General features: G+C 38.6%; 1 protein-coding gene across 1 annotated transcript in view; it reads right to left on the bottom strand.

Annotated features, from left to right (window-relative positions):
* Nucleotides 1-18975, bottom strand: part of LONRF2 (LON peptidase N-terminal domain and ring finger 2) — a 44273-nt gene extending 25298 nt beyond the window's left edge. Inside the window, exons 1-2 of the mRNA XM_032351820.1 lie at nucleotides 17627-18975; nucleotides 8391-8509 (exon numbers count right to left, since the gene is read on the bottom strand). Coding sequence (XP_032207711.1) covers nucleotides 8391-8509; nucleotides 17627-18308 — 801 coding nt within the window. The 5' untranslated portion in view covers nucleotides 18309-18975. The remainder of the gene's footprint in view (nucleotides 1-8390; nucleotides 8510-17626) is intronic.
* Nucleotides 18976-19841: the final 866 nt, after the last annotated feature.

Here is a 19841-nt window from a genome sequence, read left to right as displayed (position 1 = left end):
GTGGGATTGCACAAATAACTTTAAATATGTTGAAGAATATTCCTTCTACACCTAATTCATTGACAGTTTTTATCTGATAGGATGTTGAATTGTGTCAAATATTTTTTCTGTATCTATTGAGATGACCATATGATTTTTATTCTTCATTATGTTAATGTGGTATATCACACTGATTACTTTGCAACAGTAGAATCATCCTTGCATCCCAGCAATAAATCCACTTGATCATGGTATACACTTCTTTTAAGATGTTCCTGAATTCTGTTTGCTAGTATTTTGTTGAGGGTCTTGCATCTATGTTCATCAGAGATATTGGCCTATAATTTTCTTTTCTTAGAGTGTCTTTATCTGGATTCAGGATAAAGGTAATGTTGGCCTCATAAAATGAGTCTGGAAGTGTTCCTTCCTCTTGAGTTCTTTGAAGAGTTTGAGACAGATTGGTATTAGTTCTTCTTTAAATGTTTGGTAGAATTTACCTGTGAAACCATTTGTCCTGGGCTTTTATTTTTTGGGAGATTTTGATTACTGATTCAATCTCCTTGCTCATTACTGGTCTGTTCAGATTTTTTATATTTTCATAAGTCTTAGTAAGTTGGACGTTTCCAGGAATTTATGCCTGTTCTTTGAAGTTATGTCAATTGCTGGCATATAATTGTTCAAAGTCCTTTACAATCCTTTGTATTTCTGTGGCATCAGTTGTAATGCTTCCTCTATTTATAATTTCGTTCTTTTGAGTCATCTTTTTTTCTTAGTCTAGCATAAGGTTTGTCAGTTTTATCTTTTCAAGAAACCAATTCGTAGTTTCATTGATCATTTCTATTGTCTTTCTAGTCTCTATTTTGTTCCTGCTCTAATTTTTATTCCTTTTGCTAAATTTGGGCTTAGTTTTTTTTTCCTAGTTACTTGAGGAATAAGATTAAGTTGTTTAAAGTATTTTTTATTAATGTAGGTGTAAACTTCCCTATTAGTACTGCTTCTGCTGCACCCCATAAGTTTTGGTATGTGTGTTTCCATTTCCATTTGTCTCAAGTTTTATTTCTCCTTTGATTTCTTCTTTGACGCACTGGTTGTTTATAAGTCTGTTGTTTCATTTCCACATATTTGTGAATTTTCCAGCTTTCTTCCCGTTACTATTTCTAGTTTCATGACGTTTTGTCTGGAAAGAATACCTGATTTAATTAATAAGAAGATTTCAATCTTCTTAAATTTGTTAAGACTTGTTTGGTGACCTAACATATCAACCATCCGGGAGAATGTTCTGTTTGCTTTGAAAAACAATATATATTTTGCTGCTCTTGGATGGAATATCCTATATGTATTTATCAGATCCATTTGGCCTAAAATGTAGTCCAAGTCCATTATTTCCTTACTGGTTTTCTGACTGGACAAGGTAGATTCAAGAGGGAAAGACTTTCCTCTAAAGTTGGCTGCAAGGGCACAGGCTGGCTAGGGTACCGTGGCAGTCTCCATGCAGATCTGGCAATGGAGTCCAACACTGGTGAAGGCTGTGGGAATACTCAGCACCCAAGACCGTAGGCATCCTGTGGGTATCTGTGATAGCAGTGATGGCTAGGGCTGTTGGAGTCCTTGGTGGTAAAGCCTGCAGGGATCACCCTGTTCTATGTTGTCCATGGGTGTTAAATTCTAGCCAAGAGGATCCCCTTTGGTGATGGTGTGCTGGCATTCACAGCAGCAGAGAAGCTGGGGTCACAGGCTCAGTGATATGCAGAACTACCTCAGCCCATGGTCTGGGTCACAGACTCCCTTAGCTCTGATGACATTATCTGAGGTATAAGAGTGTGTGCAGATCACCTGTGGAACTGGCATCTGGGTCTCTGGACCTTCTTGCAGTGACTTGAGTTTAGGGGAATGAGATGCCTCAGCAGTTAGCCTAGTGGTAACAGGGCAAAGAGGTATCCCAATTCAGGACCAAGGGGGTGGGGCACAGAGCAGCAGCTATATGGCCCCCAGTGATGGCACAACAGCAGCTACATAGCCTCAACTCAGGACCAAGGGGGTGGGATACACAGCAATGGCAGCCTGACCCAATGGTAGCAGGTCAAAGTCATCACTTCAGACCCAGAATGCAGGGTGCAGAGCAGCAGAAGCTCAGATTTGAAATGGTAGGTCAGTGACAAGGCTTAGGACTGAGGGGGTTGGCCACAACACAGAGGCAGCTCTGCTTCCTGTAGATGGTGAGGCCCTCTAGCATTCTAGTCCTGGAGAGCAGGGCAGTAACTTGGACTCCAGCGGGCAGGTGTCACCACAACAACAACGCTAGCCCTGGGAAGGAAACCCTGAGGCAGAATTCTGGGCAGCTCCATCAGCGGGGTTCAACATTGGTTCAAGAGTATTACGGTCCTCAATAGCAAAGCCTGCAGAAGCTCATGGTGATGACAAGGATTAAAAGAGTCCTCTGGTTTTCTTTACCCCGTGGGATGAAATTCCTCTGAGGGGATCCTTCTTGCTGTTGAGCTGCTCTGGACTGGGAGATGAAGTGACAGAAGTAAAATACTTCCTACACTTTTCTTTGCGGCCATCCTTAGCTCTGGGGCTCTACAGAGTTTCTGCTGCTGCTGCTTTACTGTAGTCCAGAGCTGTTTTCATTGCTTTATAGTTGTTTATTTATTGTTTTTGTTGATTTTGTGGGGGAAATGAGTGTTGGGACCCCCCCCCCCAGTCTGCAATTTTGCTGACAAATGTTCTGTTAAATGTTGATGGGGGCCTATGGATTATTTTCAGTCTTTGACTATTACGAATTAAGCTGTTATAAATATCACATTAACATCTTTTTACTTCTCTTGGGAAAATATCTAAAAGCATGATTGTTAGGTCACATAAGAAGTGTATGCTTAACTTTATTTTTTCTTAATAAGTCTTTTTTAAAAAAAAAAGATTTTATTTATTTATTTGACAGAGATCATAAGTAGGCAGAGAGGCAGGCAGAGAGAGGAAGAGAAGCAGACTCCCTGCTGAGTAGAGAGCCTGATGCAGGGCTTGATCCCAAGACACTGGGATCATGACCTGAGCCAAAGGCAGAGGCTTTAACCCTCGGAGCCACCCAGACACCCCTGTATGCTTAACTTTAAAGAAACTTCCGAAACTGTCTTCCATTGTGGCTGCCCTATTTTGCATTCCCACCACATTGTATATCCTCATTCACACTTGATATGATCTGTCTTTTAAGTTTAAGCCATTTTGGTGGGTATTTAGTGGTATCTCCTTGAGGTTTTAATTTGCAATTTTCCTAGTGACTAATCATGTAGAGCCTCTTTTCATGTGTTCAGTTGATATTCCTATATCTTGTTTAGTGAAGTATCTGTCCCTGCCCCATTACTTAACTGGGTTATTTACTTTATGATTGAGTTGGTAAGTGTTCTTTATATGCGCTATATATGATATATGGTTTACCAGATATATGTCTTACTAACATTTTCTCCCATTCTGTTTGCCATTTTGTTTTTGAAGCAACATCTTTTGAGGAAAGGAGTTTTCAGTTTTGATGAAGACAAATTTACCTTTTTTTTTTTTTTCACAATTTGTCCTGTGTCCTATTAAGAAATCTTTGCTTTACAAAAAGTGTCAGATTTTTATGTTTTGATTCAGATATGCTATGGTTATAGACTATATGTTTAAGTCTATGCTTCATTTACTGTTAATTTTAATATACAATATAAAGAGAGGGTTGAGGTTCATTTTTTTTGGCAAATAGATATTCAATTGTCTCCTACTAAAATCATGAAAAATTATCCTTTCCCTGTAGAGTTATTTTTGCACTATTGTAAAAAACTAATTCACTACTTATGTGTAGGTGTATTTCTGTACTGTCTTCTGTTTTAGTAATCTACACAGGTCTCATTACTGTAGCTTTATAGTGAGTCTTGGTATCAGGTAGTGTCTTTCCTGCAATCCATTCTTATTTGTTTAAATAGTTTTGGCTCTTCTGTCCCTTGTATTTCCATAAATGTGTGGAAATATATACAAACATAAATATATGTATGTTTTAAAGCCAATTTGTCAAAATCTGCAAAGAAAAATACGAGAATTTTAATTGGGGCTGTGTTGTTTTTATCTGGGGAATCTGTCATCTTATTAACATTGAGTCTTCTGATCCATGAACATTGTCGATATTTATACTTATTTACTGGTACTTAATTTCTCTCAGCAATGTTTTGTAGTTTTCAGTATACAGATCTTGTAGGTACTTCGTTAACTTTATCCCTAAATATGTCATTTTAAAAAAACTATTGTAACAGTATTATTTTTCAAATATCATTTTTATAATTGTTTGTTGGTGAGTAGAATATGATTAGTTTCATTTATGCATACCACCTCATATCCTGCAAGCTTTTTGTAAATTTCTTGAGATTTCCCAGCAATTATATCAACTGTGAATAGACAGTATAACACTTTCCTCTTTCTTATTTATGCCTTTTATTTCTTTTCTTTTCTCTTTTTTTAATCTTTGTTTTTTGTTTTTGTTTTTGTCTTGCCATTCTGTCTAGGACCTCCAGTACCTTATTGGTAAGTGGTAAAAGCAAACACCTTTTATTTTTCTTGGTCTTAGCAAAAAGGCATTCCATTCCCTACCATCAAGTATGATGTTTTCTGTAAGGGTTTTCATAGATAATAGTTATCAGACTGAGGAAATCCCCATTTCTAGTTCATACAAAGTTTTTAACATGAAGGGCATTCAGTTTTATCAAGTGCTTTATCTTCTTCATTTATTGCATTTTTTTCATTCTGTCAATACATACAAATTTATTTTCAAATGAGATAATGAGAGATATCAGTTTAAATTTTTTTTATATTTTTGCCTGTTATTTTTTAATCATAATAATGCTTTTCTCATAAAATAAGTGTTACTTCTTTTTCTGTTTTCCAGAAGAGTCTTGGAAGGACTGACATTGTTTTGTCCTTAAATGTGTGATAGAATTCACCAGTAATTCCATCTGGTCATGATATCTTGTTGGGGGAGGGGGTGGTTAACTACAACTTCAGTTTCTCTAAAGAGTGATAAGTTTACTGAGGTTCTCTATTTCTTCTTGAATGAATACTGGTAGTTTGTATCTGTCAAGGATTTTGTTAATTCTAGGTTGTTGAATGTATTGGTATAAAGTTGTTCATAAAATTGTTCCTTTTTTTTACTCTTTTAAGGTCTGTGGGATCTTTAGTGATAGCTCCTCTTATTTCTGATATTAGTAATCTGTATCTTTTCTCTTTTTTCCTGATTAATCTGAAGTATATCCATTTCACTGATCATTTCAAAACAATAGGTTTTGTTTCATTGACCTTTCTTTATTGTTTTTATGTTTTCTATTTATTGACTCTTAGCTTTTCTATTTATTTCTTTCTACTTTTATTTTAATTTGCTCTTCTTTTCTTAGTTTTTTTAAGGAGGAAACAGATCACTCTTTTGAGACCTTACTTATTTAATCATTTACAATTGTTATAAATTTCCCTCAAAGAATTGCTTAGCTGCATATGACTAATTAGATGTAATGTGCCTTTATTATCAATGATTTCAAGTAGTCCCTAGTTTCCTTTGTGATTTCTTCTTTATTCCATGGATTGTTTAGAGGTAATCTGATTAAAACAGGTATCTAAGGATTTCCTGAATATTTTATTGTCATCAGTTACTCTTTTCATTCTATTATCAGAAAGCATACTCTTCAAGATTTCAATAATTTGAAATATGTTGAGACTTATTTTACCAGCATAGGACTCTATGAGCATTAAAAAGCACAGGTATGGGCACCTGGGTGGCTCAGTTGGTTAAGCAGCTGCCTCCGGCTCAGGTCATGATCCCGGAATCCTGGGATCGAGTCCTACATGCGGTTCCCAGCTCCACGGGGAGTCTGCTTCTTCCTCTGACCTTCTCCCTCTCATGCTCTCTCTCACTGTCTCTCTCTCAAATAAATAAATAAAATCTTAAAACAAAATAAAAATCACAGGTATGCTTACCCATTTGGATAAGATCAAACTTATCACATGCCTACTTGTATTTCTCATATGGGCAAATATTTTGTTAGTTTCTCCATTTGCACCAAAAGCTTTGAATCAGTATCAGCCATGATGGATGGCTTGAAAGGACAGTTTTTGCCTAGATAAAACACACTGGTATAGGAGTCCCCAACTGAAAACTCAAAAGTTGGTTCTACAAGTGCTTCTGTCATCTCAACCACAGTTAAACACTTCATCCTTCCCTCAGTCCTTTCAACTTACTTTCTTTCCAAAGTCACTTCTGCCCTAATCCTGTAGGTATAGTATTAACCTGGAAACAAATTTCTATCCTTCATTATCTTAAATTGATTTATTAGGGTATACTTCTATTAACGTTGTTTTTCACTAGGCACTTACCAAGAATTGAGGTCCACAGATTTGCAATAAACCCTAAAGACATAATCCAAATCACCAAAACTAGTAACTCTTTTTCTGGCTCTCTTCCAGTTAAAATTATCTATGTAACTTTGTAATATCTAAGTCTATCTTTCATCACAGAGACACTGCCAAGTTTTTAGCTCAAAGAATCAATACTGTGGAGAAGAAACAATACAGGTCTACTGTCAGTCAGAAATACTAAACTTATAATTCATAACAATTAAGGCTCAATCATTACTGACAGAAATTAACTCAGAAGATTAATAGATCAAGGAACAGGAGAAAAGTTATCAGAAAAAGGAGGAGAAAGTGTTTTTAGTCAAGCAAGCAAGCAAAAAAACAGATTTCTGGGCTTAGTCCAACAAACATTTGTTTCCCATTCTTGGGCTAATCCCCAATTCCAATTTAACACTCAATCTAAGCTGAAAACATTTTGTTTTAAAGAGGGGAATTTTGGATAGAAGGAAGGAAAGAAGGGCATCTTTTCTATTAAGATGAGTTAATGCCTCTTCAATGTTTCTAAAACAAAAAAAAGTAATACAGAGGAACAAAGTATTTTTACATACTAACTAATACAGCATGTGATCCACGTTAATTTCATTACGAGTTCCTTAAAACCTTAAAATCTCTTTTGGGTTTTATAAATCCAGAGATTCAGGAAAAAGCTACAACTATCATTGTTTATCTTTTTAATCCTCAGTGACAACTTAAACTATATATATATATTTTTTTTTTTTTAAGATTTTATTTATTTATTTGACACAGAGAGAGATCACAAGTAGGCAGAGAGGCAGGCAGAGAGAGAGAGGGAAGCAGGCTCCCTGCTGAACAGAGAGCCCAATGTGAGGCTCGATCCCAGGACCTGAGCTGAAGGCAGAGGCTTAACCCATTGAGCCACCCAAACACCTCTCAGCTATCATTTTTATATTAACAAAGTTTATTTTGTGTCATCACAGAAAGCAATATTAGACCTTTCCAACATAGGCTAAAATTATCCCAAAATACATACAAAACACTTACCTTTCACTAACAACATATATATGTTCCATGCATATTAGGGCCCAACTGTTAATCATGATTATTATAGGAACTTACTAAAGTGTAATTCTAAGCATTTCCCCTTTACTCACAAATTTATATAATTTTATCATTGTGGTTATATCTTCACTTATTAAAAAGTCATATTATTCAGCTAAATATCTCCTAAAAGTAATCAAAGTATTTTTTTTTAATTATTGTGTTATGTTAGTCACCATACAGTACATCATTAGTTTTTGATGTCATGTTCCAAGATTGTTTACATATGATACCCAGTGCTCCATGCAATATGTGCCTTCCTTAATACCCACCACATGCTCACTCATCCCCCATCCTCCTCCCCTCTAAAACCCTCGGTTTGTTTCTAAGAGTCCACAGTCTCTCATGGTTCATCTCTCTCTCTGATGCCCCCTCCTTCACTTTTCTTGTCCTTCTTCTAATGTCCTCCATGTTATTCCTTATGTTCCACAAGTAAGTGAAACCATATGATTATTGACTTTCTCTGCTTGACTTATTTCACTCAGCACAATTTCCTCCAGTCCCATCCATGTTGATACAAAAGTTGGGCATTCATCATTTCTAATGGCTGAGTAACAGTCCATTGTGTATATGGACCACATCTTCTTTAACCATTCGTCTGTTGAAGGACATCTTAGATCTCTCCACAGTTTGGCTATTGTGGCTATTGCTGCTATGAACACTGGGGTGCATATGGCCCTTCATTTCACTACCTCTGTATCTTTGGGGTAAATACCCAGTAGTGTTTCTTAATTAAATCCATTTGGGAGACTTTTTGGTCTTTTAAACTGAGTTGGCTTATTACGAAGTGGATTGCTACATTTAGACTACTATCATGAAGGAAATGAACATTGTGTGTAGGTACCTAATCACAATCACTAGTTTATTCTTAAGAAAATCCCATAAAATTACATTTATTATCTCCAAAGCCAACAAATACCTTAGTCAAATACCTTAGTTAAGAGAGGTTCATTCTGACAAACTGCATTGGCATCCTGGAGAGCCTGCTCATAGTTCTTCATGGTTAAATATAACTCTGCTCGCAGCAGCAATAACGAATTATCTCTAGGAGCTGAAAGACATGGGCAATAGAAAAAAATTAAAATGACTACATTTAAAAATAAATCTTTAGGTCACTAAAAAATATTAAATTAAATTGGAAAATAAACATAAAGGCAAAAGAAATCTTTCCTCCCTCAAATCATATGTGGTTTAATAGCTTGGTAAGTATACTTTACATAGCTTCTCTCAGGAAAACAGAAAGCGTATCAACAAGACTTCAAAATGCACCAAGAAATACAGACTGCCGAAAACACACTAGGCATAGCATAATCTACAGTAATTAGTAAATGCTGAATCATCTTAATGCTATAACTAGGCCTTAAAAATGAAGAGTTAAAATAACTTTCTTGAGGGGTGCCTAGGTAGCTCAAAGGGTTACACATCTGCCTTCAGTTCAGGTCATGACGCCAGGGTCCTGGGATTAAGCTCTGCATCAGGCTCTTTGCTAAGTGAGGAGCCTGCTTCTCCCTCTCCCTTTGTTTGCTTGTGCTCTCTCTGTTAAATAAATAAATAAAATCTTTAATAAATTTCTTGAAAGTACACAAGGAAATTCATACTCAAGAAACAAAAACGCATAATTTGTTTTCTTCTACAACTGCACGGATGTGGACTTACCATCATAATTGTATCTACAGTATGTCCTCTTAAGTGAGAAAAGAAGGGGGAAAAAAAACTTTCTCAAACAGAAGAAAGCTTGAAAACTGCTCGTATGAGACTACAGGGAAACACCTACCTAGACAGAAGTCAAGAGTGACTCTGTGAGCTGATGTATGGTATGTGAAGTCCCTGACTTGGCAAGGTACAATGGGAAAGTGACAAAGCCAGAGCTCATGAAAGGAGAACCATCACAGCCATTTTCATACTGATGGACCTGGTTCAGTCTACCTATACTCATCACAGCATCTTTGTTATAGAGCAACAGCATGCATTTTAATTGACAATAATGTGTTCTCATTTCTCTACCTAATACCTGTTTCAGTTTGCTCCAAATCCTAGACCCTGACGCTCTCTCAAACTAGACACTTGGTACTTTCCAAATGCCACCATGTCTCCTCTTAGTTTATGCAGGTAAGTGAGCAAGTGTGCATAACAAACTCATGCAAAAGGATATTATATCCAGACATGTGGGACTACTTATGACTGTGTTATTGCCACATATGTGTGATATAAGATCTGACAAGGAAAAAAAGTGGAAAAAGAGGAAAGAAATGGCAGAAATGGAGAATCTAGCAAGAAAAGTTGAATCTTTTAAAATAACATTGGTTAGAGTAAAGATCAACAACTTTTTTTCTGCAAAAAGCCAAACAGTAAGTATTTTAGGTTTTGTAGGCCAGGAAGAAACTTAAGGCTATTGTACATGTACTTATATAACAAAAGAGAAAACAAATTTTCACACAAAATTTTTTATTGACAAAATTTAAAAATAACAGTAATAATTTAGTACTTTTTTGTTAACACAGGTCTACTAATTAGAAGAATGGAATTCTTTAGGAGAAGGGACATTTCCTTAAAGTTCAAAGTTGGTGTTCCCTATAATCAAAATAAATTGAAAATGTTCATGTGTTGGTTATGATCTCTAATGAGATTTTATGTTTTTCATCTTAGAATATGAAATATGGATGTCAATCTACAAGCATATGGTTTTAAAATGAGCATTTTGTTGCTTAGAAGTTCTTTGTAGAATTCTATTAGATTCTTCTCAGATTTATCTCTGGAGTATGTCATTATACAGTAAATATAATTACAGATTTATCATTTCCAACTGAAGACTAAGTGAAAGTTCCTCAAATGCACAATTAAATTTACTTTCAAATACAGAAATAACCTGTAGAGATTTTGGAAATCTCAAAAAAAAAAAAAAAAAGCCTGCTAGAACTATAGTTCGAACTTAAATACTCGTGCTGCAAATGTGGGTGAGACTGAAGATCTCTCACTTTGTTCCCACTTTGCCAGAGTTCATTCTCTACACTCTTCTAAACAACCATATCATGCGCATGGCATGCTCTGGCATGTTAGGTTTTATTTCTTGCATTTCTTTTTACTTCCACATTGCTGTAACAGTGGTGATAGCAGACATTTTTCTCTTATTCTTGAATTTAAAAAAGGACACGTGGAATGTTTTAACATAAATTATGTTTACTGTAAGCTCCTGACAGAGAATATTCATCAAATTAGTTACATTTTTTTCTATTCCTAGTTTTCTACGAAAGCTTTGTAACAGTATGTGAGAGGTTCCTTGGGAGTGTATCTCCTTAAATCTGTCTTTATAGTGAATTACATTGAATAATTTGTCTAACACTGAAATTTATTAAATTTGTCTAATACTGAAATTTATTAAATCCCTTCAATTCTTGGGATGAGCTCATCTTGACCTTCGGTCTTACTGTATGGCTGGATTCAAATACTAAGAAATTTAATTAAGATTTTGGCAACTAATGTACATACGTTAAGACTAGCCTATAAATTTTCCCTTAAGCTTTACTTGATTATAGTATCAAAACTACATTAATCTTACAAAATTAAATGCAAAATATCCCATATCTCTCTATGATCTGAAATAAGATGAAAGTTAATCTTCCTTGACAGTTTGTGAAAACTTGCTTGACCAGTGTCTTTTTCAAGAGAAAAGCCCTGAGTAACACTTCTATTTTGTTTATGATTATTGGTCACTGTCAGATTTTTACTTCTTCTTGTGTCAATTATGATAATTTATAGTTTCCTCAAAATTGTCCTTTTCACATAGACTTTAAAATCTGATATATTCTTTTATAACTGCAACTATGCTTTTTCTTCATCACATTTGCCAAACATTTCTTTTATTGGTCTTTGTAACCAATTTCTGACTTCTTAGCCAACTCAATTTTTTTTTGCTTTTTGTGTCACTAATGTTTTCTGCATTATTGCTTTGCTTACATTTATGTTAGCTTACTTGATCTTGACAAAATTTTTGGAGTTAAAAACACTCCTCATTTACCTTTATTTTTAACCATTCTTTTCTAATGAATACATTTAAACCTCTACTCTAACACTTTTTTTTTTTAAGATTTTATTTATTTATTTGACAGAGAGAAATCACAAGTAGATGGAGAGGCAGGCAGAGAGAGAGAGAGAGAGGGAAGCAGGCTCCCTGCTGAACAGAGAGCCCGATGCGGGACTCGATCCCAGGACCCTGAGATCATGCCCTGAGCCGAAGGCAGCTGCTTAACCCACTGAGCCACCCAGGCGCCCTCTAACACTTTTTTAAATAAAGATTTTATTTATTTACTTGATACAGAGAGAGAGAGAGAGAGAGAGATCACAAGTAGGCAGAGAGGCAGGCAGAGAGAGACAGTGAAGCAGGCTCCCTGAGCAGAAAGCCTGATGCAGGGCTTGATCCCAGGACCCTGAGATCATGACCTGAGACGAAGACAGAGGCTTAAGCCACTGAGCCACCCAGGTGCCCCTCTACTCCTCACATTCTAAAGTCTCCTTTTACTCAAGTCCAAAACAATCACTTCCCATCCAGGGAATCAAACCGTTTTCTTTGTTGACTTCCACCATTTGGCAATCCACTTATGAAGCCAGAACTTCATAATTTAATCTTTTAAAACATTTCAAATCAATCTCTGTACATTTCCTAAGCATTAAGCCTTAAGTTTAATAAAACTGAGGGAATTTTTGGAGGAATCACAAAAAATAAGGAAAAGGAAAAACAACTTAAAATTCTTTGTGTGGAGACAGCTTATGGAAGAAAACTGCATGTGCACACCTTCCAAGAAACTGACAAAAATATCCGAACAGTTGATCAATTATCCCCTGTATGAGGAAAGGAGTCAACAAGAGTACGGTTTGAGAACCAGGCTTTGTAAGGCAAAGAAGAGATAGTCTACTCTCTACATTTGTGTTTAAGGTTAATCAAAGACTGTTCTCCATCTGCAGCCCAGGGTCATCATCATGCTGGGAGCTAGAGTTACCACCCTAAGATGTGTCAAATGAGTGGGCAGTGATGAGAAGGAGAGAACTCCACAAGTGTTATTTAGGAAGAGTTGAATGAATTGATATGCAAAGCAATGACAGCTAAGTAGTGGTCCTGGTGAATAGAAAGAATAAACGGCAGTACTCCTCATGGGTTGTTCAAAATGATGTAGGACTTACAAAGTCAAGGCTACAAATCTTAAGTGTGTTTCTTGAACTTTTATATACACCTGAGTGATCACTATCCAGATCAGGGCCTAAGAAGCCTCCTTTGCATACTTTCCAAGGTGATACACCTTTCCTAAAGGTAACCACCATTCTGACTTCTATCACCATGCATTACTTTCACCTGCTTCTAAACTTATACACAAGGTTATATGAATAGAATGTACTCTTCTGTATCTGTCACTATCATTTTCTGAGATTCCTCCATATTGCTGTATGTCTGTTTCTTTAAAAAAAAACACTGCTGCATAATACACTGTATGACTTGATTTATATACTCATTCTACTGGTGGGTTGTTATCGAAATATTTTTGGCATATATTTATGTGTATATATATATGTGTGTGTGTGCGTGTGTATATATATCTGCCATGAAGATTCTTACAGATGTCTTTTGTTGGCATAAGCATTAATTTCTACTTGGCACCTTCTAAAAAATGGAAATAGTGTGCCAGAAGTTATGTTTATGTTTATCTTTAGTAGGCACTCCCAAACATACTTAACTTGCACCAGTTTTCATTCCACCAGCAATGTAAGAGTTTCGATTGCTTCCAATACTAGATACAGTTACTCTTTTTCATTTTCAGGTATGCTTTAGTATCTTATTTTAAATATGCATTTGGTAAGTAATTACATTGGGCACCCTTCCATATATTTATTGCCCATTTTGATATCTAGTTTTACAAAGCACCTGTTCAACTCTGCCTATTAGACAGACTTCCTTTTTTGCTCTTGAAGTACACACATTCTTTACAGTATTCTGAAACGACATTCTCATTTAGATACATATTACAAATACCCATCACCTTTTTACTCTTTTCTGAAGTCTCCGAGGAACAGAAATTATTCATTTTAATTAAATCAAATTTATCTATCTTTTCCTATATGGTTATGATTTTTGTGTCTTAAAAAGTATCACCTACCCTGAGTTTATGAAAATATTCTATGATTTCTTTTAGATAATCTGATTATAATTTCCATGTGTGATGTGCAATGAGCATCTAGGTTCATTTTTTCCCAAATGGATAAGCAACAGACTAAGACTATTTTTTTAAATTTTTTAAAAGATTTTATTTATTCATTTGACAGACAGAGATCACAAGTAGGCAGAGAGGCAGGCAGAGAGAAAGGAGAAAGAAGGCTCTCTTCAGAGCCAAGAGCCTGACGGGGGGCTCGATCCCAAGACCCCGGGACCATGACCTGAGCCAAAGGCAGAGGCTCCAACCCACTGAGCCACCCAGGCACCCCTCTTTTCTATCTATCTATACTTGGGCCAATACAACTCTGTGCTAATTTCTGTAGCTGTATTATACTAAGCCTCTGTATCTTACAGTGTCAGTTCTCCAGCTTTCTTATTTTTTTCCTCATTTTTGCCTTGGCCATTCATCAATTTCCACCCAAACCATGAGCTGAGATTTTGACTGAGAATTCACTGAATCTCTGGTTCAATATGCACAAAACTGACGTCTTCCACTTATTTAATTTCTCGCAGAAATGCGTTGTATTTTCAGTATAGAGGTCTTGAACAACTTTCAGGTATTTCAAGATCTACTCTGATGATTTTTTTGATTACATAATTACATAAGTGGATTTTCTATTCTTTTTTTTTTTTACTAAATATATATAATTACCACTGATCTTTCTGTATTAACCTTATAGTCAACAATCTTGATAATCCACTTATAATTTCTAAGAGTTCAAATGTTCCTCTGAAGTACCTATGTACTCCAACATGTCATCTACAAATAATGTTTTATTTTTCCAATCTCAATATCTTTTTTCTCCTCGTTGCACCAGCTAGAATCTTACAATGCAAAATGGCAGCGATGGCAGCAAACACCATTGTCACCTTTTCCTTCAGTGGGAAAACAGTAAGTATTTCATCATTATGATGGTTGCTTAAGACTTTTTTAAATGTAAATTCAATTTAGTTAACATATAGTGTATTATTAGTTTTAGGGGTAGAATTTAGTTATTCATCAGCTGCATATATTACACATATCAAGTGCTCTCCTTAAGGCCTATCACTCAAATATCCTTTCCCCCACCCGCCTCCCCTCCAGCAACCCTGTTTGTTTCCTAGAGTTAAGAGTCTCTGATTGTTTGCCTCTCTCTCCATTTTTATCTTATTTTACTTTCCCTTCCTTTCCCCTATATTCATCTGTTTGGCTTCTTATATTCCACATATGAGTGAAATCATATGGTATTTGACTTTCTCTGACTTATTTCACTGAGCATAATACCATTTCCATCCATGTCATTAGAGATGGCAAGATTTCGTTCTTTCTGATGGCTGAGGAATATTCCATTTCATATATATACATCTTTATCCATTCACCTGTCAATGGACATGTGGGCTCTTTCCATAGTTTGGTTATTGTAGACATTGCTGCTATGAACAGTGGGGTCCATGTGCTCCTTCAAATTACTATTTTTGTATCCTCTGGCTAAATACCCAGTAGTGCAATTGCTGGGTCATAGGGTAACTATATTTTCAAATTTTTGAGGGATCTCCTACTGTTTTCCAGAGTAGTTGCACCAGCTTGCATTCCAACCAACAATGTAAGAGGGTCTCCCTTTCTCCACATCCTCGCCAACATCGGTTGTTTCCTTAGTTGTTAATTTTAGCCATTCTCACAACTGTGTGGTATATCTCATTGTTTTGATTTGTATTTCCCTGCTACAGATTCTTGTAGATATTCCTTAATATATTAAGACGGTCCCCCTGTATTCCTACTTTCCTAAAAGATGTTAACACAGGTCATATGATTTTTCTTTATTCTATAGATGTAGTGAATTACATTGGCAGATAAGGATTAAATGAAAACTTTATTTGATCATGATGTGTTTTAAGTGTACCACTGGATTCAGTCTGCTAATATTTTGCTTCCCAAAGGTAACCATGGCCCTTACTTATAATATGCTATAGTAATTTTCCCTGTTTGGATTTTCAAATAGAAATAGACAGTAGAAATGCTTTTGAGTCTGGCTTCTTTCACCCAACATTGTGTTTGTGATTTCTTCACATTGTAGTGTGCAACTGTAGCTGGTTTACTTTCTTTCTGTATAGTATTTCAAAAGGCATCATAATATAGTCCCTTACTGCATTCTTATTGGACATTTGGGTTGCTTCCCCTTCAGGGCTATCTCTACTTAAGGATATACACTCTTGCACATTCTTTCAGTGCACATACATGCAAACCTTACTGAAACTGCTCAAAGGACCTATCTAACATTTCAAATACTACCAAACAATTTTCCAGGTGTATAATTTGCAGACCATCCATAGCATATGATAGTTCTCATTTTCTCCATCATCTCCAACAGTTGATATTGTGATCTTCTACTTTTCCAGCAGCTGTTTTCTTTTTAATCTTTAAGATTTATTTATTTTAGAGAGAGCATAAGCAGGGGGAGGGGCAGATGGGGAGAAGGGGAGAGAGAGAGAGACAGAGAGAAGCAGACTCCCCACTGAGCAGGGAGCCTGCCACTGGGTATGATCTCAGGACCCTGAGATCCTGACCTGAGCCAAAATCAAGAGTCGGCCGTTTAACTGACTTGGTCACCCAGGAACCCCAACAACTGTTTTTAAAAATTCTATACTTCTATTGTCTAAGACAGTAGCCACTAGCTACTAGTGTGGCTAGCAGGCAACAGAAATGGGGCTGGAGCAACAGGGTAACAGAGATATTTACTTTTTAATTTCAACTAATTTAAATTTAAATTTAAAAGCTGAAACTTTGAATTTGGAACAATTTCAGTATGACAATCCACTTTTTCAACTCTAAATTCTATGAAACTGAAATATAAAGGAAGTATTTCTGATGAAAATTTTGTATCCAAATTGGGGTAGGCAGCACATGTAAAATATACAATGCATTTGAAAGTTTTTTTAAGTAAAATCTCCATTTTTTTTTTAACATTGAAGGTATGTTGAAATAATATTCTGGATGTATATGTTTAAAAAATATTAAGATAAATCTCATCTGCTTCTATTCACTTTTTACATGTGGCTAAAAGGAAATTTAAAACTACATTATGTGGCTTACACAGTATTTCCACTGGATAGTGCTGCTCCATGCTACATATACATAAACAAGATAGATGAAAATTCAAAAATAATCAGCCTGCTAAAGTGTGGATATATTGGCTGCAAAAATAGTACAGAATACTTGTTATATAACGCAATTTCACTGCTGTACTTCAACAAAGAATCCCCCAGTTTAAACACAGGTGCACCCGCTAAAAGGGAAAACCTTAACTCTAAATTTAAATTTAAAATAAAATGCATAATGACTACTACAGCACACAAGATTCTTTTAGTAACAAAAAATTAAACCAATTCTTCTTGGCTAGTGGTTTAAATCACATACAACCTGTAGCAAAAGGAAGTCTGGTCTTTTAAACTACACATTCTTAACAGGTGGGGGGAGGGGTCAAAGAGCCTGGTGGTGGTCGCAGATTTTATTTTTTAAAAATTAAACAGAGACACCAGTTAATACAACTATCTAATAAGCTAATCACATCATAACAACATCTAATGCCCTTTGAGAGAGAATGTGCAAGTAATAAAAGCAGAAGGGGATCCTTCCTGAATTCTTTAGCTGAAACCCCCAGAGCAAATCCTCATCACCAAAGCCCTCCGTTTGTGCGCCTCGAGGGTGTTAGTTATTTGCATTTTCCTGCGGGACAAATAAAAATACTTGATCATCCTCTCACTTCTAGACAGCTCAGATGGGAGTGAAAGGCAGGCTTGGCCTCGCAGGTTCTGCCAAAGACAGGACTACGGAGGCCCAGCTGGCCTCTGACACCAGCCACCCCGGTTGCTGTCTGACCTTACCACCTTCGGAAGAAAACAGCCCCTAAGCCTAAACAAATCTCTCCATGTCCACCTCTGCTACTCGACAGGTGGGCAAGGCTGGCGGGCCAGCTCCCAAGGCCGACTTACCCAGATCCAGAGCCTGGTCGCTCCTGAGCAGCGCGGCCTCGGGCTGCTGCTGGCGCTGCAGAGTCCGCGCCTGGCCCGCCAGCCTGCGCACACGACACTCGGCCGGGAAGCACTTCTCCAGCAGGCCGTTGAGCACCACGTTGACTCGCCGGGCCTGCGGCCGGGCCGCCCCCGACTCCACGCAGCGCTTGCACACCGTTAGCCCGCACGGTAGGGTCACCGGCTTATGGAGCAGCCGCTGGCAGCGCGGACAGCCCAGCAGGTCACGGGGCGCGACGGGCGCAGAGGCCGGCTGCTCCTCACGAGGCTCCTCGGGGGCGCGGCCCGGCCTCCCATCCTGCAGCCGCCACTCGCGCCGGCCCAGGGCGCACGCGAGGCTGCCCACCAGCTCCCCTAGCTCCTCGGGCCGCAGCGCCCCGAGCCGCGCGGCGCCACGGAACGCGCCCAGGGCCTCGGGTAAACGGCGCGCGCGAGCCAGCGCGTCCCCCAGCCGCAGGCACAGGCCGCGGTCGGGCTGCGCCAGCCCGGCCAGCATCGAGCGAAAGAGCTCCGCTGCCATTTCATACTCGCCGGCGCGGAAGGCCTCGTCGCCCTTCTCCAAGCGCTTGGCGAACGGCTCCCCGCAGTCGCAGCCGGGGCACTGAGGCGGGGGCGGCGGCGGCGGGACCGGTTCGGGACTCATAGCTGCGAGGCTGCGGCGCTGTAGGCCGGAACGGAAGAAGCCTAGGCGAGAGGATGCTCCGCTGCCTGGGGCCGGGCGGCGGGACCGCGGCCGCCGCCTTCGCAGAAAGCCACGCGCGTCTGGGGGCGGCCGCTCGCGACCGCGGCTACCACTGGCGGAGGCGGGCGCAAGGCTGGGGCGGTGTCCCCCGCGCGGCGTGGGAGGCCAGTCCCGCAGGGCCACGACCCCACCCGGGCGGGGGCAGGGCAGACACAGCCCGAGTCCCCGCGCAATCCGAGCGCCCTCCTCGTCCCGCTCGCTTATGTAACCCAGGCCGCCTGTGAGAACGTGGCGACCCCCTCCCCACGTCCGCGTCGCCTGGAAACGCTCTCCCTCCTGGTCCCAGGGCGGCCGGGCGCGCGTGTGCGTGCGCGTTCGCCTACACGCGCCCTTCGCCGCGCGCTCTCTTCCCGCCGCCGCGGCCGCGCCCGGAACAGGTGTCCGGTGCCGGCCCCGCGCCCAGCTTTCCTCTAGCCGAGGCAGTTACAAAGGACGTCACGAATTTGATTCAGGAAACTCTCTTAGGTGACAGGAGAGCCTGAATGGGCACTGAACAGATCTCCAGCAAGCTTCCTAACGGAACTCTAAATTTTGCGCCGGACATTTTAGGATTGGAATTTAGAACAGTAGTTTTAATAGAGAGCCTAAAGAAATCCTGTGCTAGGTGCTGGGAGGAGGAATCTGAGAAATGGCAATTGTACTGCGCCCTAGATTTAGAAAAGCAGAAATAGGATTTTTAAAAATGTCTCCTGACTTGGAGTACTGCAGACAGAAGTTGCTGGAAAGAAGGAGTTAAAAGCTACATTGGTGTATGAGCAAGGACTAAATGTCCTGTCTGTGCTCATTACCCAGCTTTTAGAATTCCTCACTAGACCTGGCCTATTGTTTCTCTATTGTTCCACCGTATATATTCTATGTATTTGAATGCAATTAAATGCAATATGTCAAAATCTGTATGTTCGTTATGTCAAGTCGAAATTTCTTTATTCTAAATTTGTGAGGCTTAACATTAAAGCTAGTGACTAAGAAAATATAAAATACCTTAATCAAATCTGGTTGAGGGGAAGGGGAAATGCCTCCTCCTTAGGTGAAGAGAGAAAAATTAGACTAATTTACAAAGGGAAAAAAGAGACAATTTTGGCCAACCTTCTAGTCCTATAATCAATGCAGGGTACATCCCACGACTTCCCATCCCTCCACCAGCCCCTTCCATGAATGATTTCCAAGGTCACAGCGCGCGAAGGTCTCTATTTTGACCGATAACAGTTACAGTAAAGTAGGTTTTGATGTGTTTCTCATTACTGAATTATTCCAAACTCTCTTTTTAATCACTTTTGAGTTTTTAAATCTACTTTTATACAGTAACAATTCATTTACTTGAAGGTTGCTTATTTAACAAATTCACAACCAGCAACAGAAAGCTAGGAGAAAAAAGCTGAGGAGTTAGTACTACAAAGACCATACGCTAAAGATTAACACATCTTTCCATTTAAG

Source organism: Mustela erminea, chromosome 7 (genome assembly GCF_009829155.1).
Source record: "Mustela erminea isolate mMusErm1 chromosome 7, mMusErm1.Pri, whole genome shotgun sequence".
In the NCBI taxonomy this organism is placed as follows: domain Eukaryota; kingdom Metazoa; phylum Chordata; class Mammalia; order Carnivora; family Mustelidae; genus Mustela; species Mustela erminea.
Note: the sequence above shows the minus strand (reverse complement) of the source record. Positions and strands in the feature narration are given on the sequence as shown.